A 26,792-nucleotide genomic window follows, 5' to 3' on the forward strand; every position below is an offset into this window, starting at 1 on the left:
GAATTTTTTCAAAGATTAACTCAAATCGTTGTCACATCAAAGTATAAGCTTTTAATACTGACGAATCAGAGCAGCTTTTGCGTTTCCTGCATCCATTAGTACGTGAGCAACAATACGTCAAACAATAAAATGCAGATCCACGCATACAATGCTACCCTTCGCGTTACGGCTATATCAGATTTCAAAGTGACAGCTCTATTTGTCCCATTTAGATCAGCATATCGTTACAGTTCACCCCAGGATGAACACGATACAAGCTTAAATAGGATAAGGGATGAGAATTACGCTCGCCGATTGGCCGTTTAGCATGTTAAGGGTGAATGGGATCCAATAGAATTATAGGAGGCGTAGCTTTACATTTTCAAACGAAATGGACCTTCAACTTTCAGTCACTTTGTTGTTTGGAGACGGCAGGCTGCCTACATTTTGTTTAGTATAGGTATATTAAGACACGTGTTCAGCAAGTAATTAAATATTGGCTAAGTTAAGTAAACGTGTGTGAGATTGTGCGAGACGCATACCTACTAAATGACATGATTTCTAATAAAATTGCGCCCATTTAATTGAGGTTTAGTTAAAAGTTTTCACGCTGGCAACCATAAAGAGGGAATCGGATCTAGATTGGTGCGGGGAATCTAGCGCGGTGCCCTCAGATTACCACGAGGAAAGTTTCTCTGAGGACGATTTTAAAATGGTCGAAACGGCAAACCACCAGCAACACCACCAAATAGGTACATCGTCAAATATATGGAATCCCCACAGTTTTCTAGGCAATATGTTTTTCGCCGGCGAAGGCTTTAAACCGGTGCAAAGAATGACGCGCTCGACGCCGGTGACGGCGACCGTCGCATCGTCCACAAGCTCGTCCCTGTTTACGATTGACAGTATTTTAGCTCCTAGACCTAATCCGGCGTCGCCTCAACGACCGATTTTACATCATCCCTTACATTTTGGTCACATCGCCGCTGCCGCATCTGCCAGTTTTGGTGCGTCGTGCACATCTGCCGAATTTCTCGGTGAGTGTTGTTACATTCAAATTTTGGAAAAACCTAATTTCGGAAGGGAGATATTTTCAATAATTATAGTCTAAATTTATGCACTTACAAAAATTGCTCCGATTTATGAAAACCCTACGTAAAGGACGAAGTAGGTACGTACACTACCTAATCTGCATATACCAATAGAAAGAATAATTGTCTAAATTTGACTATAATTGTAGTTGTAGGAAAATGAAATAAGGACTGTCATTTCATTCTATATTGCAACATGGCTCAAACGATTTTTTAAGCGGTACATATGATTAGCATTTATGATATCCGAGAGCATTTTAGGCTTTCAAAAAGTATGTAAGACCGTTCAACAGTTAAATGAACTTTTAGGGTGCGTATTTGAAAAAACTTGTATGAATTTACTCAACCGCCAAGTATGTACCTACGTGAAAATTCGTAACAACTTTCCTTTTGCCCTAAATAGCCTTACAGATAACAAGTTTCAGAATGATACGTTGCTCAACTAAATTATTGGGAACATGGGTAGTAAACGGTACCTTGTACAGAACTTCTGCGGGTAGGTACCTATAGTTCGTAAAATCATTTTTACCGAAAATCAAAAATAATGTGGATGGTACCTATATCCACCATTTTTCTTAAACTGTTAATTTCATTATCCAAACAAGGTTGACGTTCATGATAGTATTTTTTATTTGTGTAGGTACTATGGCCTCCAAATCAGATTGAAATAAAATTGTTTATACAGGGTGTTCATTTTTCGGGCTCTTGAGGGTTTCGGTTAAGTATCTTAAGAGCTGTGAAGTTGGTTAAATAGAAGCAAAGTTACTAAACTTATATGCCCGGTTTCACAAACGATGATTGAGAGTAATCACTTATTAAAAATATTAGAATGGGAAACAAATGAGTGTATAATCAACGGTGGATTTAATCATTCATTGACCTTAATCATCGTTTGTGAAACCGCCCAGAAAGGTAAGCACCTTTGGGCTAACTCTTTTTGTTAAAGGACGTACAAATTTTAATAATACAGAGGTAGTTCAGTTTGGGGTACCACAAGGAACTTTACTTGGATCAATCCTTTTTAGCATTAAATTAGTAATATATTGGAACATTATACTCGCGGTAAAGTATTTAGTTTTGCTGATGATATACATTGTTATTTATCAAGGAGTAGACATAGTGAGTTATGTGTACTGTTTTTCCCTATGTCTACTTTAAAATGACAAAATCTCTTCTGAAAGGAGCTTAATTTTATGCAGCCAAAATAACTGCTTAAAACGAATACAGATCGCGCTCTCACATTCATTAATTCATAGATATATAAATACATAGATACAGCCATACCCCAACATAGTTCAAAAGGACGTACCATCTATTACCATCACTTTCGGCACATTAATTACGTATAGCGCTATCCTTTATAGAGGTACCCTGAGCATGGAAGGCAAGATTCGCATTATTTATTATAACTGTCAATCAAATTGTTAGCACAAATCACACAGAAAATTATCAAATTTGAGACTTTACAACATAAATAAACCGCCTTTTTATTTATTTAAATTGCATAGCAGCAAAGAAATGTTACATTTAAAATGGAAGATGTTATTTAGAAAGCTGGCAAATGAAGAATTTGAAAAAATTACAGCTGACAACTGGAAGAAAGTGTGTGAACATGTGGAAAGTGATTAATTTAAAAGAGAAGTTATATTGGTTGATGTTTCTGAAGTTGACAGTGATGATTCGGATTTGTCAATTTCATCTGATGATGATTCGGATTGTGAACTTTTACAAACGTAATGAATGTTGACTAAATGATTATTATCACCAATTGGATATCATTGTTAAGATGTTGTATTTATTTTAAATAAATGTACACGGCGTGTAGCTTACTTACTACAATTAGCACTATAATTTCAAAAAGAAACCCCACCGATTGTACAACATATGCCGAAAGGGAGGCAAGACGCGTAGCGACCAAAATTTGATATTGCACGCACACACAGTCTATAAATCTCGTTTTCCTAAGAATATTGCACGGATCCTTCTTTGTGATCATATGATACAAACGCACTGCATCAACATCATATAGGCCAAAATGATAATTGGAAACGAATTCACTTCCTGTCGCAACTTAATCTCCGTTACCAATACGCCTAAAACCATGCAATTAAAATTAAAATGTTGAACATAAACTTTACTTACGGTTTTTTTGGTATTCTGTAAGCCAGCAATGAATTCACTGCAGCACATCATGCCAAACAAGGTAAACATAGTCCCAAATTTGAATGGCGTAGCTCTATCTAATAAAACTATTTCAGGAATAACAATTATGGACGCGTCTATCATTATGGCAAGCACTAATGTTATTCGTATTCCATTGATAACGCAATAATTACATAATATTTAGTGAATAAACCGGCCATTTAGTTAGATTTGATTTCGCGCGATCGTGAAATGTGTCAACTGTCACATGACTTATGGGACGCGCTAAGTTTGTTTTAAGCGTCCGATTCGCGTACGACATAGAAGTTAATGCAATAAAAAGAGATAGAACATGTTTCTTCTTGGTTAGAAAGTAATGGAGAGATGTACAAATTTCTTTGATATGTTTTTTAAAAACCGAGGTACGTTTGTTAAGGATGGCTGTATCTAGGTATTTATATATCTATGCATTAATTTAAATATTGGTGTTTTGGCTTTTGTATTTTTGATTTCGTTCGTCTGGGATGTATTGAACCGAGGCCTACGATACTTACAGGCCGGAGCGCTCGAAAAAGTCACGTGACGTTAGGAGTCATATGAAATACTTACATTACGGCTTATGAAAAATCCGTGCGCGGTTCCACTATTTATTTTTTTACTCCGGATCCGTTCATCATAGAGCCACGAAATTTCAATGAGAGCTTCTCAGTAGTACATACAATAAAATTATGGTGTTCGTTAATTTTAAATAACACTAAAAATAATTAATTTTTAGGTTTAAAGTATTGGAGATAAAACGATGTTAGTAAATACGCGTTTTTCTATCTTTCCATCATCATATTTCTTTGTCCAGGAACTATATCATTATAATCCTTTCGGTGTCTTAAACTAGAATGATATGCGCCTCCAATTATGCGTATATAATGCCTTATCTGGTATTAGTACCTACCTATAGTTTTAACAGGCCCTACAAAATCGCGCATTTATTATCCGCGTAGAGAAAAATTTACCATGCGAGAAACTTTTTTGTTATTGCTATAATTGTATCACATATATCGAATGAATTGTGGCCCAAGGGCACAAAAATGTTCTTCAGAAGGAATTTTTAAGAAATGGTCGCTTGTTGGTGCAATTTCAAAATGTCTGTACCTATGGAGTGCCGCCCATACGATACAATACAAATACCAAAATTTAAAAACCTTCTAATTAATAATCATGGTAATATGATACACATTCGAGTTGCAACTAGTACCACGCACTTGGGAATAACAGTATAGGGTCGAATCTGAAGTGGATTGGTAGTGTCACAGATTACTATAAGCCTATAAGTATAAAGTTGAATACTTATCCAGTGTTCTGCACGTTCAAAAAATGAAAAAAAAGGTATTTGTACAACTACAAAAGAAAGATGGACGGTTGAAAAACACTTTCTTCTCAAGTTTTTTACAAATTTTGTCTGAAACTACGATCAAAATTGAAAAATTATCGTATGCAATAATGAAGTTTAACAGATAGCAATCGACATAAGGCATGTTTGAATTTTAAATGTCTTTATTAAGATTAAACCGGCAATTGTTTTTTTACATTCCTCATTAGAGAGGAAAATAACGTTTTCTTAACTCTTTTTAGATACTAAAGTAATTTTTAAAATAGTTTCAAAAAAACAATTTGTTATGGGTTGGTTCAGTTGCGAATCTCATCTCAAATTTTTCGAGTAACAAAATAATTAAGGGACAATGATAGCAATAAAAGTAAGAGACAAAATCAGTAATTTCCAAAGAGCTAGTAATAGTAACCTGTACCACATACAACTTGTTGACTGTATCTTTACTACTATACATATAGACAAATGGCAGAAATTACTTAATTATCCCATGCACCCGTTTGGACAATTCTTTAAAAAATATCAAGGTTATAAAATAAATTTAGTGCAAGGTGATACAGAAACAAGAATGGAGTTTTGTCAATTACTAATTAACAAATATGACATAAACCTTTAAATATAAAATTAGGAAAGCGCGCATATAAATCCAAAGGTACCTACTTTTCACGTTCATTTCGTGGCTCCATCTATCGCTCAAGGTACTTTTAGAGACCCACGCGAAAGTACAGCCTTAGACTTCTTCCTAATTTTATATTCAAAGCAAAAACCCACAAATATGAAGACGCGTACTTACCTACTATGGAGCGGCGAGTCGAATTTTACCAGTAAAAAAAGACCCCAACTCCAATTCGGTTTAAATGTTTGGTTGGTGTGGAGATTATCAGACCTTTCATATAATGTAAATTGTACTCAATTTCTTGCTTGCAAAACGAGTTCGAAAATTTTCTAGATGATATTCCCAATCCCAATCAATTTATTTTCAATAAGACAGTGTTCCTGTGCACAATGTCCAGATTTATTTAAACCAAACATTTCCAGATAGAAGGTTAGGAACAATTTATGAAGGAATAGAAAAATATAGCAATACCTTTTTGTCTACGCAACACCCAATTGCCAAATCACATAGTAATATCGCGAAAGTTGTATATAATAATCGTTTATCGCAGATAGAAACATTATTGTTACTTTTTACTAGTATACATTAAGCCAGGAGCACCCGCCGCACGAATGATTGATGAGGGGTCATCGGCATACAGTGTCGTAAAACCTTTCACTATGTATATGATAGTATATTATGCATCAAGTTTTATAAACGACACTTTAGAAAGGAACGTTATGTTAGGCACGAGCAGAGCGAGTGTTTAATAACGAGTGTCTAGTGAAGTTTATCAAACGCGTTACATACCTTTTCTACGACCAAATGATAGTTATTTATTTAAGACGATAAAGGGATGTTTTAACCATCGAGTAAAATATGTTAATTCACCAGTGACTAGTTTTACTTTATCGCCGTGCATAATACAAAACTTTATTTTATAACAGAAGCCATAGAAATCATTATAAAACGCCTCAACATTCTGTAGGTATTTAATTTACACGTTTCCATAGAAACAATATTGTATTGTGTTCGGAACTTCATTTTATTTCATGTTTCGCGTCCCATTTTTAACAAGAATGACAGATGCAATTGGAATGTATGATGTGCCGTTGCCGTTAAAGTGATCAACTGATGACTTTATCTACCCTTACGGTTAAAAAGACACTTCTATTCATTAATAGGTATTTATGTATTAAGGGCATAATAGTGATGTTTATATAAACATCAGTTTATGTTCGTGGTGCATACAAAATTTTATATCTTACAAATAGTTTTCTTCGTCAAAGTAAATATTCGTTTACAAAATAATTCATTATGTTTCATCAAGTATGCGTGGTTCGAATTTATTAATGTGATTGAAACCATCCAAAAAAAAACGTAATTTTAAATAATTCAATTCATCGTGCATAGGAAGAAGTTCCAGAAACTATTCGAAGTAAGGCTAATCTTGTGATTTAGTAGGTATTGACAACTAATAATTGACGTTTCTAATTTTCAATGACCTGCAAATATTTGTTCGTGTTGTCATAAGTATAAATGCGTTACTATGGTGATACTTAATGCCCTAGGGCATAAAGTGGTACTTTATGCCCGCGTATCACAGATATAAAATGTGCTATGATATGTTAGTAAAACATAATAGTATATTGAAAGACAAGTGTTACAATGCGACGTATTGTAATACGACTATCTTGTGGCACGAGTGGCGACGCGAAGCGTAGCCACGAGTGTCCGCAAGATAGGAGTATTACAATAAAGCATTGTAACACGCGTTTTTCATACTATTTTTTCTATTTCGGTGCTTTAATTTAATTAAAAAAATCATTATCAGAAACTATAGGGAACATTAGAACTAACATGTTTTATGTTGGGAACACTTTTTATGCCGTTAAGTTTTAGGTTGGCAGCGTAGTAAGACTGACATTTTGAAGTTCAAACATGGAAGTACCCAACGAAGTACCTACTTGTACTAACTAGTAACTGCCAACTTAAGAGATGAGTTACCAAAAAAAAAAACGACTATAATCACTGTCTTTGTACAACTGTTTTCGGCCGAAAACAGTTGTACAAAATCATCATTGTAACACCGAAATAGAAAAAATCTATTAAAATGTCAATTTAACATCTGCTATAAAATAAACAAAATAAACCAACTTGATTTAGGCCTAGATATGTCAAGAAAATTTAACCCGTTTTTAATTAAGGTTCGAGCGTTTTTAATTGCCGAAAACGCCCGATCAGCACTAATTCGATTCTAATGAGTAGTCGTACTTAAGATGATGCACACTATGTATGAGTGCAAAATGTAACATTTTCGATGGGAGTAGAATATATTTTATATTCAAAGGTAAAAGTTCTTTTATTCTTGCATTTAGATAAATTATAAAAAGAATAGGCATCGTCGCATGGATAATACAGATTAATTATTATCGTTGTTTGTTTCCAACGCATTTAAAAATTGAATAAAGGCATTTTACTCAAAACTAAGTAGCAAATCACAGTGCGGTACAGGGTGTCCGGATTTCGTGATTGTAGAGTAGACCCGTTATTAATAACGATCCTTAAAATCGTTTATAATTTTGTATTGCTGTCTGTCTATTTGTCCGTCTGCCTGTCCGTGGGCACGATAACTTTATTTGGGAACGTCCGATCACTTAGAAAATGAGTACACATGTTCTTAAAGATATATACCGTGTGTCCCCGGATTGACTTCACTATACGTGTAATTGACAAACAATTTTTGAATTTCATATTGAGGTTTTGGGACTGCTTGGTCTAAAAAGAATTTCAAGAATTTTTTACTTTTCAAAATCCAAGCTGGGCGTGACAATTGAACCGATTTTGATAGTATTTTTTACGTAGAGTGCAGTGGCATAAACAGTTTTTTCCATAATAGATACTTTCTAAACTTTTTTGAACATAATTTGAGCTTTTAAAAAAATATGATTGCTTATATTTATTTTCAAAAATAAGAGATTAATATTTCAAATATATTTATATTGTATCCCCATGTTCACACCGTATCATTTATACCGTATTTTTTATGAATTTCGTCCGTTTGAGAACTCGGACCCACCAAATTGTGAGAATATTTAACACATTGGGATCGGTAGAATAAATAGTTCGAGCTCAATTCAATCGCACTATCGGCGAATCCAAGGAAATGGAGGGACAACAGCATTTCATAGTGTATAGTATCACAAACTTTACTATAAAGGAGGAGGATCAAAGGTACAAAGTCCTGCGTCATATTATTATGTACAGAGACTTTGGAGGCATTGTTTAATGTTTATTCATAATTAATAAACAAAGGTGTAGATAAGATACCTACTGATTTGTCGTAGGTCAAAATATGATAGGAGGGGACTTATTTTTGGGAAAGGCACATAACAATTCTTTTTTCCATATGTTAGGATAAACATGGTTATTTATACCTACAACAATTTTCAATGTGATTATTGAAGGGCAGCAGAAATGGTATACGTAAATGAACACCAATTCCAACAATGTCGACGGCGTTACTAACGATATATTTAATGATTTTGAAAAATACAGTTTCATCAAGCGGTTCAAAAGAAAGGGATGATTCGACTTGAGGATATGTTAAATTTATAACAAACAAATCTAGAAAACGAGCTCCTGGGTATGGCTATAACATATGTGCAAAATCAAATTTTAAACTTGATGTTAGTTTTGCTTTTATTTAAAGTGTATATGTATGAAATTTCATTTAATTGCTTCCAAATAAATAAATAAATAAATAAGAAAGTTGGCACTGCACATCCTACACAAAACCAAATTTGGAAAATGGCGCTACATATGCTTTTATTCCAAGTGGCTATGTATCAAATTTCATTTAAATACCTTCATAAATAAAAAAGTTTGCAATTAGGTTTATAAATGGTCGGGATGCGAAAAGGGCACTGTGAATGATGATCGATTAGGCTCAATTTTTGGAATTGCGTGTTATATCGCTACAGCTATACGCATATTGAATTTCATGCAATTCGGTTCATAACTCACGGAGATGTCAAAAGGGCCTTCCTTATTTTTTGGGCTACATTGCCAATTCACGAACTCCGATCTACAAATATGATAAAGAATCCATCTACTGAATTTTATCGTAATCGGCCCATTCGTTATCGTGCCAACGGACGGACAAGCGGACAGATACCGCAAAATTACAAACTCGCTAGGAGCTCGTTAATAACGCGATATATTGGGATTCCCAGCTGATACAGACAAACTAGTCGCAAAGAAATTAAATTCAACTAGTTTTGCAGTTTAATCTTGGTTTTCTGCAGCCACCCCACCATCCCCCAAAAACCGTGTTTTCGCTCTTTTTGGCTGATATCTCGCGATCTATGAGGTCTATATGAAATATTTTTAGCTGAAAATGCTCCTCGTGAAATTTCTTACAAGGTAGATACTCAGAAGTTAGTCTAGGTGTACCTCTTAGCCTAGCTAGGAAATCCATAAAAGGAGGCGAAAATCATCAATTTTCGTGTTTTTTTGCGGTTTTTTGCAAATATATCGCGACCTTCAGGGCCAGATGATATAGGTTTAGCTGAAAATGCTCTTCGTGTAATTTCATACGAGATAGGTAACTGAAGAGTTGGCGTAAAGTCACCTTTCACCTTCAACTTTCATGTGTGAGGAAATATTCATTGTAAAACAAAGTATTTCTATGTACCATTTATTCACGTAAAAACAGTATTTTCATATTAAAATATTCACACATTCATTTATACCTCAACGTAATCATTATCCTATGCAGATTCCACTTCTTCAGGCTCTTCGACGTCCTCTAGTGCTAGTGGGTCGTCTGAAATTACCGACTCGTAATTCTCCTCGCCTTCCGCTTTACCTGCATGGGCACCCTGAAACGACGACGTCGCATTTAGGCACGATGTTCCATGACACTGGACGCAGAATTCGTTCTTCAGACCTACAACAAGAACTATTATGTCAAAAAAATTTTATAATTAAGTATACGAATATAATATTCTCTCGTGTGTCCTAACTCCTAAGTGTCGGGTAGAGAAGGTTTACCCGATTTTCTGAAACAGTTGCAGGAAATCAGGTAAACCTTTCTCTACCGGACACTTAGGACACACGAGAGAATACTATAATCGTATACATAATTATAAACATTTTTTTGACATAATGCTTCTTGTTGTAGGTCTGAAGTGTAATGAACTCTGCGTCCAGTGTCATGGAGCATCGTGCCTAAATGCCACGTCGTCTCTTCAGGGTACCTATGCATCAGAAGACGAGAACTACGAGTCGGTAATCTCAGACGACCCACTACCACTAGAGGACGTCGAAGAGCCTGAAGAAGCGGAATCTGCATCTAGTCTATAACTTTTGATTGAGAAGTCTGATCGAAAAAGTACGAATTGATTTGGATAAGTATAAGGGTAATGATTACGTTGAGGTATAAATGAATGTGTGAATATTTTAATATGAAAATACTGTTTTTACGTGAATAAATGGTACATAGAAATACTTTGTTTTACAATGAATATTTCCTCACACATGAAAGTTGAAGGTGAAAGGTGACTTTACGCCAACTCTTCAGTTACCTATCTCGTATGAAATTGCACGAAGAGCATTTTCAGCTAAACATATTTCATCTAGCCCTGACGGTCGCGATATTTTTGCAAAAAAACCGCAAAAAAAAACACGAAAATGATGATTTTCGCCTTCTTTTATGAATTTTCTAGGCTAAGAGGTACACCTAGGCTAACTTCTGAGTATCTACCTTGTAAAAAATTTCACGAGAGCATTTTCAGCTAAAAATATTTCATCTAGCCCTAAAGGTCGCGATATATTTGCAAAAAGCCACGAAAATTGATGATTTTCGCCGCTTTTATGAATTTCCTAGGCTAAGAGGTACACCTAGACTAACTTCTTGGTATCTACCTTGTATGAAATTTCCCGAGAAATATTTTCAGCTAAAAATATTTCATATAGACCTCATAGATCGCGAGATATCAGCCAAAAAGAGCGAAAACACGGTTTTTGGGGGATGGTGGGGTGGCTGGAGCCTTTAGCACAGGGTCTGGAGGGTGGGATTTTTAATATGTTGTTTTTGACACCTAACTGAACATATTCCACCATTTTTTTCTTTTCCACCTCAAAATGTTCAGTTTGCCAATTTTACAGTCTCTATCGCCTAGACTAAATTGTTTATACAAGGACCAGTGTGAAGGAGATTTTCTTTTCTTGAACTTGGCAAGCTATGATTATTAAATGACTACAAATAATGTATATTAAGATGTGTATATATAATTAAGTTTTTAAAGCAACGAGTTTAAACGTTGCAATTGCGTTACAGACCAATTATACACGCACTACCTGTAGTATTTTTTATTTTTTGAAATAATTTTTTATTTCCGTCCCGTATGATAGTTTCAGTCAGGTTTGAAGTGACAGTGAAGCAACCTTTCAAACTCTGGGTTTAATCGCCTGTTTTCACACTATTAGGCGTGCTTTAAACGACGATTATGATGCAGATATAATAAAAAATATATTAAGATACAAGTGTATAATCAAGTCTTTAAAGCACGCGCAACGAGTTTAAGGGCACGACGCAAAGCGGAGTGCCTTTAACGTTGCAAGTGCTTTAAAGACCAATTATACACGTGTATCTTATAGTATTTTTTATTATACCTGCAGTATAATTTAAAAATAGGAAATACAATGAAATCATATTGACGTTATACTCGAATACATGTCTAATTAAGTGGGCTGGGTGTTCGTAATTTCACGATTGCCATGGAAATGTCACTTGACGTTTGCTTATAAAAATCATCGTCTTTGTGAATTAAACGATTTCCGTTGAAAAAGATAATACACCGTCCATTAAATCGCTTGTTGTGGAATCTAAACAAACGTTGGTAGGTGTAAAATCCAAATCCAGTAAAGCCTATTATAAAGAATATGAAAAGTTGTTTCCATGGATGAATAGGAAGTTACTTACGAATACAGTCTTAAATGCATCCATAATGCTGGCATATATGAAGGAAATGTCAAAGGTATTTAAATCTTCTATATTTTGGTGCATTCATTCAAAACTTTAAAGCAATGCTGCGATTAAAAAGTGGAACAGATTTGGAAGCATACCCTAAATTACGCGCGTTTGTGAAAGCTTCAACCAAAGGATAGGTACAAAAGCCAAAGAAATGTTCTGCATTTACAGAAAGCGACCTAAGAGGATTTTTTATTTCATCCAGATGACAGTTTCAAAAGTCATACTTGAAGTATCGTTACTTAGCAACTTTAAAGCACGTGTGTTTTAAAGGCCCTTTTTCGCACGCATTTGAGTGTTTAAAACGGAGATTGTGATTCAGGTATAATAAAAAATATATTAATTACAATTCGGTTGTAACGAAACCTAGTGTGCGCAAACGTTAGCCCACGGATTATCGACGAAACAAAAATCTTACTTCGAACTCTTAGCCGCAACCTTTCCGAGCTCAGAAGGGTGCTGTTGCGAAAAATCTGCAATCAGATACAAACACAAAGACAAAAGATAGGGGTATTGATAGTAACGCATAAAAATGTGCGGGACCAACTAACTTATGATACAGATCGTGTAACTCGAGTACAAATGTAACGTAATTTCGAAAAACTAAATTACCATTTAAACGTAGGTAACTAAATAGGTATCTTTGCACAACAAAATTAAAGGATTTGAAACGTAATTCCGCTAGTGAGAATGAATGTTTCGTAATGAAAAAATTAAAACGTGTATAAAGTCGAACAAGCTATATTGTTGCAATTCTCAGGTAACAATGATCCCCGCTCCAAAAAAGCAACCGATAATAGTTACAGTTGGATACAAGATCAATAAGTAACTCTTCGGAGTATGATAATTTCGACATAGAACAATTACTATACTGCCAAGGTCTACAGGATGGCGGGTTCATGGTATTTTTACAATTAATATTGTGCAATCCAAATTCCGCGTAGATATTTTACTAGGGATATCGATAGAGTCGTAATTTTCAGGTAAAAAACAAATGTAGAAAACAGAAAACCAAAAAAAAGCCCAAAAGAAATATTCAATGTTAATTGAATGTCGCATCATCGTAAATCACTTATCCTAAGGTTGAATACTGTAAAAAGTCACAACGAACAAGAATGAATCTTCCCTGCAGAATACGTAATACGCTCATAAAGATCAAGAAAGTGGAAATGGATCGATGTTATTGACTACAGAAAAATACTTTGGAAGACCTCTACTGACAGAATAATGAACTATGACATGAACTCAATTCAAACAATCTAACTACAACGAACTTTACAGAAAAAATATACTGATAACGTAAATAGTACCTGAATGAATTTAACCGGAAAGAAATATTGAATGAAACTGAAGCAAAAATAAAACTTTACAAGTTTTTAACAACAAATAAAACAAAACAAAAATTTTACTTTCCTTAAGTCAATGGAAAATTCGGCCTCTTCATACCTGAAGAGTCTTAGCATTGGAAATGCTTATGTTTTGTATAGGTGTGAAGTTATCGGTTTCGCCAAGCAGAAAAGAAAACAGTGGTGTCGCGTCAAGTGTTGATTGTACCGTACTCCGCCGCAATCGGTAGAAGTAATCATATAGAGCTGGTTCTAGACCACTTCAAGGTAATTCTCCACCTGACCTTGGAAAGTAGATCAAGGTGAATTTCCAAGGCAACGACCTTGGAAAGTAGGGCAAGGTAAAGTCCAAAGGTCACATGAAGGTGACCTTGGAAAGTAGGTCAAGGTGAATTTCCAAGGTCATCTGGCGGTCATTTTGGGAAGTAACTAAAGGCGAATTTCAATCGGTGACCTTGAAAGGTAGCGCAAGGTGAAGTTCAAAGGTCACATGTAGGTAACCTTGGAAAGTAGGTCAAGGTGAATGGCACTAGTCCCCATGCTCTCCTCTGACAGTGGCCCAACATGCCAAAGCTCAAATGTTACCAGGTAAGTTCAAGGACGTATTATTAAGATATAAAGTGTGTCTGCGTTCATGTATAATTCAGTCAGTCGGCGCCTTGCGTTTATTAAAGATGGATTTCTCCGGTTTAAATCGTAATACATTGTGCACACCGTTTAAAAATCCTAGTGAACTCGAAATATCGAAAACATTCAAATTGTTGGAAGTTAATGTGATTAATACCAAGTACGGGGAACGGATAGTGGTAGATGCAGACGAATTTAAGTGCATATTACCTCTACCTGTTTGTTAAATATTTTAAAGAAGGAAACCGCATGGAGGAATTAAAAAAATGGTTAAAGACTAGTGACGTGTACAATTGTACATGGCTAGTTCGGGTGTAGTCGGAAAAAGGACCAATATGACATTTTCTTCATAATGGTAATTAATTTAAGCAGGGCGCAGACTGAAAAAAATATTTAGTTGTAACTTAATTCTTCGTCAGTGAACTCATCATTTAAATAATATATAATGCAAGAGCAATAAACTCATTTGTGGAACGATCCAAGTTACGAAGTTCTCCTTTATATATGGATACGCCGAGTTATTGCAATGGTAGTGCAAATAATAATAGTTTAATATGCTATACTTTCCAAGGTGACCGCCAGATGATCTTCGAAATTCACCTTGAGCTACTTTCCAAGGTCACCTTCATGTGACCTTTGGATTTCACCTTGACCTATTTTCCAAGTTCACTGTCATGTAACCTTTCGACTTCACCTTGACCTACGGTGATCTTGGAAATTCACCTTGATCTACTTTCCAAGGTCAGGTGGCGAATTACCTTGAAGTGGTCCAGAACCGACCCTATATGACTACTGGCAGTTTAAAGAAAAGGCGCGGATACTGTCGACACGGTATAGTTACTTAATAGTGCGCAATTGTTTTGTTAGTTCCAATCTAAAATCTCGCACATCTCTCGTGATCATGTTACGACGCTTATTATTCAGAAAGTTTACGGTGATTCCGCGTGAATAAGGGTTACGTGTGTTTTACATATGGCGTATACGGTTATCATTTCCAATGTCTCCGATGGTTGCATGGATTGCGAAATTTGTGAATTTTTTGTAACGTAATAATCGTATACTTCAACTTCAGTCTCAACTCACTGGTCTCCTGACAGATTCCTCTGATTGAGAATGCCCAATATTCACTTTTATTAACCCGAAAGCCCACCCGGATTGGCAACTTGCACTTTGCGAGATGTACTAAAATAAATTTCTTGAAACCATCCCCACAGAGACAGGAAGAATGAATGACTGTAAGATGTATGGTAATTGTTTGTAAATAGCGCTGACAGATTTCATACTCGTAGATTGAACCAGTAAATGATATTGGAACCAAGGCGGGTCTCATCGCCTTTGTGTAAGCCAAAGCTTGCATGTATACGAGAGAAGGTTAATATTGAATATGTTGGTATGTCGCTATTAGACATAATAACTGGATAATATACGTGTAGAAATCCCTGAGGGCGTGCTGACTAAATTTTTATGTCGCTTTGATATGCGAATACACAAATGCATCTCGACGTTTTAATAAAATACAGAAATGCGTATAAGCCGAAAGCTTCCTCACACCTTAACAAAAGAAGAAGACTTGTAGAGTTTAAGCTCCGTAAATTTATGCTACATTGAGCCCTGATCCCGTCACATTAACCTACAATCTCCATATATTTTTATACGGAATCTACATATTGAACGCCTCATTGCGTCTAGGAAGTATAGAAAGTCTACATTATGATTTGGCACCGTATACCTCACTTGAATGTATTCCAAACCGTTAAAATACTTAGCGCCGTTGGAAAAAAGGAAATAAGCTTTTAAACATATTCCCGGGAGATTTAAATCCCCTTATTTAAAAAATCTAACATTTTAGGTTAGTCTCGCGTTACTCCACCGCGACGTGTATTAGTCGTATAAAAAAATCGCTGCGGTAACCTTAAAAATACGCGGGGTTTAAAAGTTTGTAGAACATTATTAGTTCGTTATGTATAATTTGTAAACCCCCAAGGGGTGTTTCGATTGATTTTGATTTACCCTCTTTTCTACAGCAATGGCATACCCAGGACTCTATCCAGGATACGTACACGCACTTGCGGCCGCATCTCAGGCGGCCTCGATGAGCGGTGCCGGTCCCAACACGCACCACCACCACCCCCAACATCAACCGCCGAAAAGAAAGCGACGGCACCGTACAATTTTCAGCGAAGAGCAGCTCGAACAACTAGAGGCAACTTTCGAACAAACACACTACCCAGACGTCGTTCTGAGGGAGCAACTCGCGCTTAAAGTCGATTTGAAGGAAGAGCGTGTCGAGGTAAGATTTAAAATTAATTACTCGCCCTGACACTTTAAACAATACGGCATAGAGCATAGACGACGCTCGAATTGTTCATCTTGCGTCGTTTACACAACTAAAAAATTAAACAGCGCGGATTTTATTTCTTGGTAGATATTTAAATATGAGCAACGGCAGGATGATATAGGGTATATATAGAGAGACGGGACGATCCCCGTAATATAAATAAGAGGCAAAGCAGTTTAGTTAGTTTAGCAAATGGAGCGAATGTTTTCACAGTCTTCCTTCTCCAGACGCGGATATCCCAGCGATATTACGATAAGATGGATTCCGATTTTAGCCGTATTATTTTAATATTTTAGATTATCATTGTTTGATAAATATTCAAGTGTAGTATGCGAATACGGAGGTTAGCGTTACAATACGCTATTACCAAGAGATGGTAAGTCATGTGTAAGTTTGTAAAAACAAAAAGTAATTCTATGCGATGGCATATTGGAACTTCTGGTTTCACTTTCGATTTAACCGGAAATCGATGAAACTATTGTTTTTGAAATACAATGCCTACGTTTTATTTAACATATCTGAAAATAGCAATCGATTTGCTGTGCGACAATATAAAATATGCATATTGCGGATATCCCAAAAATGGTGGAATTCGTGATTCAACATTTAGAAAACTTATTAAATCAGCATGCCGTGTGCTGTCAGGAGGCGCGGTATCTGTTATGTTACACGGAGAGTTCGTATCGCACAAATGTAAATCTTCCAAATGAAACATTGAACAAGTTGATGCACACGACATGCTAGATTTCATAAGACTTTCAAATTGAATTACGAATTTTTCCATTGTTTTGTATATCAACCATATGCATATTTTATGTTGTCGTACAGCAAATTGATTGCTCTTTTAAAATATAATAATATCTTAAAAACATGGATTTGAAAAACAAAAGTTGCGTCGTTTGGCGGTTAAACCGGAAGTGATGCCGAAAGTTTCAATATGCGATCGGATAGATAGGAAATATGACATATTTGAAAAATTCTTCGTATCTCGCCAAATAAAAGATATTGAGGTCGCCCTCATCTTATCTTTTTCTAATCTTATATTTATACTTATAATTTCGGAAGTTTTACATAGTTACATCATCCGATTTCTTGTTATAGCTTCTCTTTTACGATTTGTTTATGTCTAATGACAAGCTTGATAAAATGAGAAACCGCATATAAGGGAGGAACGTCAATTCATCTTTATTTGAAGAATGTTTGGTTGTTCTTGCTTAATTTTAAAAATCTGCAACTCCGATTTTATGAGAACTTAAAAAATGACAAATAAAGGAATTTAAACTTATATATGAACATCGGAACATGAAAAATGAAATATTTTAATCTTGCATCTGGGGGTTTAATAATGCCCCACTGATGGGATCGGTAGCACTAATACTTATTGCTCCACAGACACAGACATGAGTAATTACATGCCCAGGTAGAGGTGGCCATCTCTGTCTTAAATTTAAATCGGTCAATTTGCAGTAGGGTTGTTAATAACTGGTATTTCAAACACGTTGACACAATAAATAGTGGAAACCTACTGAGCTCGATCCCTTTAAACTGAGATTTAATTGGAATTAGCTTGGATTCCACGAAAAGTAAAAAGTCTGGAAAGACTGGTTACAAACTCAGAGCAAAGCCCAGAGATTTCTTTTGACGAGGATACAAAAATATACACATATTTTTTACACAAGATTTCAAACAACTTTACGATCCCTCGTTGCTAATATTAGGTCAAAAATGTCCTTTTCGAAACGATCGCAAAGCTGTCGATTTACAATTTGAATTGCATAACGAACCTAATGTGGGCGACTTCTGCCTGGACGTGATTTTAAATGTTTGTTTATAACAGGTTTAGTGTGTGAGAAACCCTTTTCACCTTGTTTAATTTTGACATTAGCGACAGAAAAATGAACGTACTTTTTTTAAAATAAAAGGTGCTCAAACGCGAATCTTTCTTCACTGCTCAGACCAGAATCTTCCTGGTGACCACTCAAACCAGAATCCTACTCTAAGTCGCTCTACGGCTCAGATCATACCCTTTTCTGGTTGACTATCAAAACCAGAATGAACACTTTTGTGCAAAACGCATCCCCTCTCTATATACTAAGCTGACTTAAAACGCCTATTATTACATTGTGGTATGTGGAAAACAATGACGGCGATTCTTCGTTAATTTTCATTGGTTTGCCAACTCTAAAGTGGTCTACAAAAAGCGCTGACTCAACAGAAATTTCCTTATCCTTTCTCAAAGACACTTAATTCGCAGCGTAAGATTTGAAACTTTATTTGATCTCTTTTTACCATGTAAAACGCCGAATGTAATAAAACTCCACGAACTCTAATCGACAAAATAACTTGAACATGACAATGAATATTTGTTTGGTTGAATATGAATGAAAACTTGACCGTTTGTAAAACTTTTCGTTACGCTTATTTTAAAGGCAGAAGACAAAAAAGTACGTAAAAAGCGTCCACACATTTTGAAGTTGTTTACAGCTTCTAAATTTTCGGTAAGTACTTTTTTCTTCAAACGTCATATAATATTGACATTACGTAGCCCAGCACTCTGAGTTAAAGTTTGACTTTTTAGAACAATCGAACAAGCGGCAGTGAAGTATTTTAGTGCCTAGGCAATAAAACGCTTCAGTGCCAGTGTCACATTGTTTTGCTTTGACAAGTTGATGTTATTTACATTAGGTTCTTGGTTCACCTAGCAAGTGCGTTGATCTTTCCTTCTGATTTTAACAGAAATAAAAATATAGTCGATCAAAAGAAGCTATTTATTTATTTAAATAATAGTTAATGTTGAAAGTTCAGTTAGTCATATTACCATTATTGAAATTAAACCTTCGTTCCTGCAGCATCCAAGTTTTGAAGAGTCAAGTTTTGTTTGGCTCGTCTTATTTCTAATGAATGAATGAAGTATTTTCAAAAAACTGGATTGGTTTCTGCTTCAAATGAAGGAGTAGTTGAAGTCATTCCATCTGATAAACCTGGATTTTCTAAAGTTGTCGAAAGTATTTTTTGTGCAATTTCATTTTTATTTGAAATCGAAAAACTCGTCCACAATTAAAACGTCAAAACTAATAATGGCCAACTATAGCAATTGTTATAGTCACCACGGCCGACGCGCTCACGGCTACCCATAACGATCGGGTTAATATTTCTTCCGATTTGAAAACCATTATTTGGGCGTTATTCTCACGTTTGAAGAAAAAATAGCATATATTATGCGGAGCTAAGGTAACTTCTTATGGCTCGTCAGTATTTTGCTGGCCTCGCTTCGCTCGGCCATCAAACACTGACTCGCCATAAAAAGTATCACTTTAGCTCCTCATAATATAATATACTATTATATTCATAGCTACTGCACTTTTAAAATTGATGATTTTTTGGTAAACATAACACAGTTGAAAAGTGCTCGTTGAAGACATTCTTGACTCGGTTCCTGACGTCGCGTCGTCCATAATGTCTAACTCGTACTGTTACAAGTAACCTACCGGACTTATAACGTAAAAAACTATTATTTTCCAATTCGTAAATTAAATTGTAATAACTTTGAAATCATTTAGTGGAAATTTGCAATGAACTACTGGTCCGTGTAAATTATGACGAAGCGAATTAAATTACATATTATAGTTGCAGGAGTGTAAATTAAATTTTATTACAAAATAATGATAGATTTTGAAATATTTTCGCAAGTGATCGTAGATACCATTTGTTTGTCCGAAGATTTTTCACATTGTGGATTAACATTAACACTCTAGCTATCATTGTCAGGGAAGCTTTACAAATAGATTTTGAAATAAGGAAATTACCATCACATTCAATTTTCAATCGGCTGGCGTTACCAAACAACTACTTATCGCTTTTAGTATACTGTGCGGCCGAGGATACCTACGGTGTGCAAACGGCCGACGGTTTTCCGTATATTCTAGAGATATCAAATCTTTCCTTCGGAAAACTGTCGCAGGGCTGCTAAACTTTTTTTGCGCAATCTTACGCAGGTTTGAAGCAGAAGAAGAACGCTGTCTTATGTGCGAATACCGCTCTTATATCGCTTCGGATATATGATGATAAGAACGTTACGCACTTCAGGCGAATTTTCTTAATGCAACTTTACTAATGGAAGGAACTTCGAAATTTTCCTCTCTCTAAGATTTTAAATGAACGTTAGCCGTACCTTTAACTTATTATCACGGTGAATTATTCACCATGCTTATTATTTAACATATAAATGGTTAGCGTAACAAGAAAAAATTAAATTGACCATTATACATGCATGTTATTAAAAAATATTACAAATGACGCGTCCCGTTACACGCACTGTTATTATGAATTCCAGAAAAGTATAGGAATTTTTTAACTAAATACTATTTATGCACCATGAAATGTGGAAATGAAACGTAAATTTTGTCAAAAAGACTGTCAATATTATTTAAGAATTGAATTCCATGCGTGTTGGTTGTTAGGTGTCTAGCAATTTAGTTGGTAGAACTACTGTGACTTAAATATGCTTCAGGTCCACCACGTTTTTTTCCAAATTTACGATTGAGCTGATACGTTTAACCGAACTGGTAAATTTTGCTATGCGTATACAATAATATGGTCATCTTGGCTTCCAGCTTCCAGGTTAATTTCTACCAATCCGGTGTTATTTGGTAAACACATAACGAATCCTATAGAAAATAACATTATTGTATAGCCGCACTGATTTTATACAGAGTGGCTAATGAAGATTGAACCAAAGCGCTGGTGTGAAAACTGTTGGAGATATCGGTTTGAAAGTTTTAGGACTTAAATATATAACATGTGTTTGTGCATATTCTAGCATAAAAAGAAAATTTTTGGCCCGTATGGTTTTTTGACACGTCCGCCATTTTGTTTTTTTTAATGGCAACATAGGTCTTGCAACACCTCGTTGGAATTTTTTTTGGGGTTTCAAAAAAGTAGAGTGTATGAAACAAATCTGGGAACAATAAATGATTTGAAAAAACCATCAATATCACTAGCGATCTACTTCAAAGGGTTCAAAATTCCAATTATGTTTTGGTAATTTTTTATAAATTACCTTTAAAATAAGGTGAAACTCGACTCCCTAGAAAACTGTACACTTCGTTTATTCCTCGAAGATGCGATGCGCAAAGCTAACGAGCGAGAAAGCATTCGGAAAGAAAAAGATATCTTCTACGCGCGACGACTGCCTTAAAACAACTTGACAAATTTTATTATTACACAGACTCTTACTACTAATTACATTTACTAAACAGTAAGTAAACGAGAAAATTCTGCTCATTTTATATCAATTATTAATGACCATTAGGGAATGCAATCCCGCAGCAAAATTTCAATCCCGGTATTTGCGGGATCGTTATATGTCAATCCCGCGGGATCCCGGTATTTGCGGGATCCCGCAAATTTTTAAATGTATTCTTGTGCGGTTAATCGAATATTCTCGAACAAAACACATCGTATTTCCCGGAAAGGATGCGTCACATTCGCTTTCATTTCTCATCGTCGGTGACTACTCTTTTATGACGGTTCCATGTTTATCTGGATTTCTAGAATATTCACTACAATATTCCCATACAGCAACTGTACTACTAAAGTTATTTTAAAAAATCGACGAATTCGACATATTGTATATAGGAATACCGGTACATACGTTTAAATAGTTGCAAAATAAATTAGATTTTCACACTCACTGGCTGTTCAAGAAAGTGAATAACATATACAAGTTAACACCTAATTATTGTATAAACCGCAACAAAAAAAAAGTGCGAAATAATCTTAGATCATATATACATAGATATACGTAGTCTGCCATTTGCTTTCAATAAGGAGCATCTGTGCCAACATATCTAACAAAGACACAAGATATATTTTGCACCGTACGCAGAACATCGCAATGCGCAGTAGCTTCTGAATGTAAACAGCTAAAAAATCACAGGCATCGCAAAAATGAGTCACTTCATATTTATGAAATAAATATACGAGTACCTTTTTTGCGTATTTTTCTATTCTCAAAAAGGAGTTTATTGTTTCACTGACACTTACGCGTTTTATTAATAAATTGAAAACATCGCGTCGTGTCCGTGGTAAGCTTGGTCGATAAATTTCGCAATCCCGCAAATCCCGCGGGATCCCGCTCCATTTCCGTACGGAATTAATCCCGCAAAAATTCTGCGGGATCTCGGTATTTCGGGATCCCGCGATCCCGGTATTGCATTTCCTAAATTGACCATTTCCAATTATATTGCATTCGGATTTGTTATAATTATAGAAGATTTTATTTTAATAATCCGGTGAAGGGATGAAGGTTAATAATACTTTCAACGTAATGAAGAAATCCCCACCAGTATCTACCACTGTTTACTGCGCATCTAATGGGCGGGTTTACACTGAAATTCTCATGCTTCGAAGAATAAACGAGCTGTAGTTATGTACACTGTAGTTCATAAGTTTCAATTATCGGAGTGGTACTGGTGAATAACTGTCTTAATCTACGAGCGTGCTAGACTGCTACGTATCTCGTGCTCCTGCCTTGTTGATCTTTTATGTGCATTTTTGATTTTTCAGATAATGTTTTGTTCGACTCCTTTTTTTGCGTAAAATGCCAACGTTCTAGGCCCGGGCTTTGTCGGCTTGGCTCTTGGCTGGTTAAACGACAGCTTCGACGAAGGCGATTATAACGACGAAATTCAAGGTGTGGTACAAATATGTTCGACGAAAGTGGCGTGTTGCTTCTTAATAAACACGCTCATTATGATTGATTGTTGTACGGCGACATTTTTTCTTGTTCGACCGCTGTTCGACGAATGCGCATATGCAGTGCAGGCTAATTCTAACTTCGGCCGTTCATGCACCGCACATAACAAGTGAGAATGTATACAGGGACAGGCGAAATATTCCGAACCCATCTATTGGCTGTTGATTAGTTACAATTAATGGTCAGCTGCAAAGTTGTAATCTTTTCTCCGTGAGTCCGCACACAAAATATAAATGCAATTCAACATTATAAAGGAACTGATCCTTTAAAGGTCGTTTCTTACTATTCAACGACAAACGAGTAATTTTTTAACACCCTTATAGGAAGCGGCAGAAATATGATTCCCATATTTACAGTAGACAGCAGTAGCGATTTCCTTGGCTTGCACGACTCGAGTACGGACTATCTTGTCTTGTTTCCAAAAAAAGTTGACGGGTAGTCTATAGGTCTATGGCAAAATTTCAACCTTGGTGCGCAATGTTGTTCGGCCGTTTTTTAAATTTCACGCGATTGCACCAAATTACGCAATCCACCGGCAGAAAAATGAGTTGGCATACCCTCGAACGCGGACTGGTATTTTTCAGCGTGGGGAGGGGTTACGCGAGAACCCTTGCTACTTAAACGAAAGGGCGTAGAAACCTATTAATAACGAGTAATGGTGGGCAAATAAGTTGATTTACGTTGGCTCATCGTCAGATTGCGGAAGTCACGTGTGCTTTATTTTCCAATGCTATCCTTATAAACGAGTCAAGTGTAATTCCAAAGATAACCCAATCTTCGATGTCACGAGATACAGATGAATCGCCAAAAATAGCAAAGCTTCTAACTAACCTCATAGAAAAAGTTTTAAATACGCATACGTAACTGCTTTAACTCAGCGTGCCGAAGAATAGTTACTGGAAAGGGAAGTGAAAACTTTTACACCACTTGGGAACCTGCGCGCCAAGTTTGCGTGGTTAAATTACGTCAGCAGGTGACGCCACACCGCTTTGATGCTACGGGGGTTCCCCAACAAGTAAGAATACCGTGAACAATAATAACGACTTCTTCGTAATCGAGAAAATAAATCGCTACAGTAGTGCAAACACACATCAAATATATCTATGATTCAGTTAGACAAACAGTTCGGAAAATGGTAAATTGCCTGTACAAAAAACATCAAAATGTCGTGGCTCTGCTCCGGGATCGAATACCATTAATTTAACGCAAAAAAGTGCAGGTGAGGATGCAAACAGTATTCAATGTAAAGTCGTGTATTACACAAACAAGCCCACATACTAAGCATGAGAGCCCTTAATTAGAGGACCCTCCATCTCGTATTTCTAAGAGACAAAAACTGCGGTCCGCACGAGACGAGGAAGAAACAAGTACAGCGACGAATCGGAACTTCTTCCACGGTATACATGGCTAATAGAATCATATAGCGCAATTCACATTCGAATCTCCTCTCTCATGAACTCATAAATAAATTCAGCATGACCACTTGTACATCATATCAAAACACGATTCAGTTCTAGGTACCGTACACAAAGCAATAGCTTGGGGGGCGCCATGCTTCAATAAACAGCTACTAACATTTAATGCAAAATGTAAATAATAACTAATTGTAACACGAAGTTTAAAGATTAACGGTTAGTACGAGAAAGAATAAAATGATTACTAAGTACCTGTAATCGAAAAACCCACTCCGACTTTCTGCCTAGTTCATACCCAAAGAAATCCCTGTTCACGATATCTGCGCAGAATGGTTAAAGTCGAAGACTTATCGCGACTATATACAGGGCGTTTTGTATTTTTTCCCACAGATCTATTTTTTAGCTGTAAGGTGTGTTGCCTAACCGTAGTGGTATATGGGGGGTCTGCGTGAAGTTGGCCCCATACTTTCAAAATTTTACAATTAACTCTTTCTTAAAGATTTATCAAGAACTCTAGAGCATTATGGAGAGTCTCGAGTTTTGTAATGAAGGACGAACTTCACACGTGCTATCTCGTTCGGGGAGTTCGTCGGTGGCTATGGGAAGACGGCGAAAAAACTCGTAATGGAAAGAAACTAGAAAGAGATAAATAACTAACAAGCTACCTACATGTTATTGATGTACGACGGCGTATTAGTGCCACAATATATTTTATTTTATTTTAATTTTTTGAGATTTAATCTCAAGATTTTGAGATTTTTTCTCAAAATTTTGAGATTATAATCTTAAAATTTTGAGATTATAATCTTAATATTTTGAAATTTTTTGGAAGAACATATTTAATTTAAAAGAGAGGCAAATAGCAACACGGGCGTACAGGAGGGAAATGTATCCAACAACAATGGTGCAGGAAACTTTTAGTATGTTGATCTGGTCAACAACATTTTTGTACTACGCACCTGAATAAGTTTCAGAAAAACAAACTGTATGAGGGACTTGTCAAGGAGACTTCCATCGAACCATCCGTTATCAGCAAGTCTTTGAAAAAGATTCATCCAGAATTGTGAGGAGTGCTTTCTTAATATAGACCACCATGCCTCAATTCGTTGATTTGAGGTACTTTTGCCATAAATAAATACAGTGTTACCCAAAATACTTCTCTCTCCAAAAAATGCTTGCATTTGTTCAATAAATATGTTTTCGGTGCCCATATCTGTTCGAATCATTTTGGGTGTCCCACCCAATTCCTCAACCGTATCAATAAAATATCCCCCAATAACAGCAGGATCACTATTTGTTTGGGCTGCTTTAAGCCATAAAATTGTTCTTGAGAATCCATCAATACATCCATTAATCGCTATGCCATAAGGTTTTAATTTATCGTACCCATCAATATGCCATAAGAAGTTAGGGCCTTTGTTGAAATATTGTCTTCTCCTCAACCTCGACCTCCGGCGTATTTCTACTCCTTCAGGGTCCACCAATTTCAAGCCTAATCGTACAGCTTCTTGTGAAACTGTTAGCCCTCTTTGAATACACTTCAAATGCATCCATTTGTATCCATGCAGTTCCCCGACGAAGCCAACTGTTCTCGTAAAAAAATTAATAGGTCGTCACAGTTGGTGTAATTTTTTCTTCTATGCAAGTCCAAGGATCTAAGTCGACGTTTCAAAGTTCTCAAGCTAATTTGGACATTCTCAAACAATGACAGATAAACCAATATCTCGTCGTAGTTTAAACCCACCATAAAGTATCGCTTCACAATATTATCTAAATTACCAGTATGGTTCATCTGGAACACAGGCGATTATTAACTTAACTCAGAATTCACTCACTGACTGGTGTGTAAGAATGAACGGACTTTGTTCAACTGTGTGGAGGGAAAAATTGCGCTTTCTTTTAATGATAATATTTTGAGATTATAATCTCAAAATTTTAAGATTGTTAAATCTCAAAATTTTAAGATTAAATCTCAAATCTTGAGATTAAATCTCAAAAAAATTAAATAAAATAAATATATTGTGGCACGAATACGCCGTCGTATGTGAACGCATGTACAGTACCAATCAATAACTTCGCAAT

At 35.9% G+C, this 26,792-nt stretch overlaps 1 protein-coding gene across 1 annotated transcript in view; it reads left to right on the forward strand.

Annotated features, from left to right (window-relative positions):
* Positions 1–411: 411 nt before the first annotated feature.
* The window catches only part of LOC116176745 (homeobox protein goosecoid), a 67,438-nt gene continuing 41,057 nt past the window's right edge, over positions 412–26,792 (forward strand). Inside the window, exons 1-2 of the mRNA XM_031495505.1 lie at positions 412–1,016; positions 16,225–16,490. Of these exons, the coding sequence (XP_031351365.1) occupies positions 692–1,016; positions 16,225–16,490 (591 nt within the window). The 5' untranslated portion in view covers positions 412–691. The remainder of the gene's footprint in view (positions 1,017–16,224; positions 16,491–26,792) is intronic.

This window comes from Photinus pyralis, unplaced genomic scaffold (genome assembly GCF_008802855.1).
Source record: "Photinus pyralis isolate 1611_PpyrPB1 unplaced genomic scaffold, Ppyr1.3 Ppyr1.4_LG7, whole genome shotgun sequence".
Classification (NCBI taxonomy): domain Eukaryota; kingdom Metazoa; phylum Arthropoda; class Insecta; order Coleoptera; family Lampyridae; genus Photinus; species Photinus pyralis.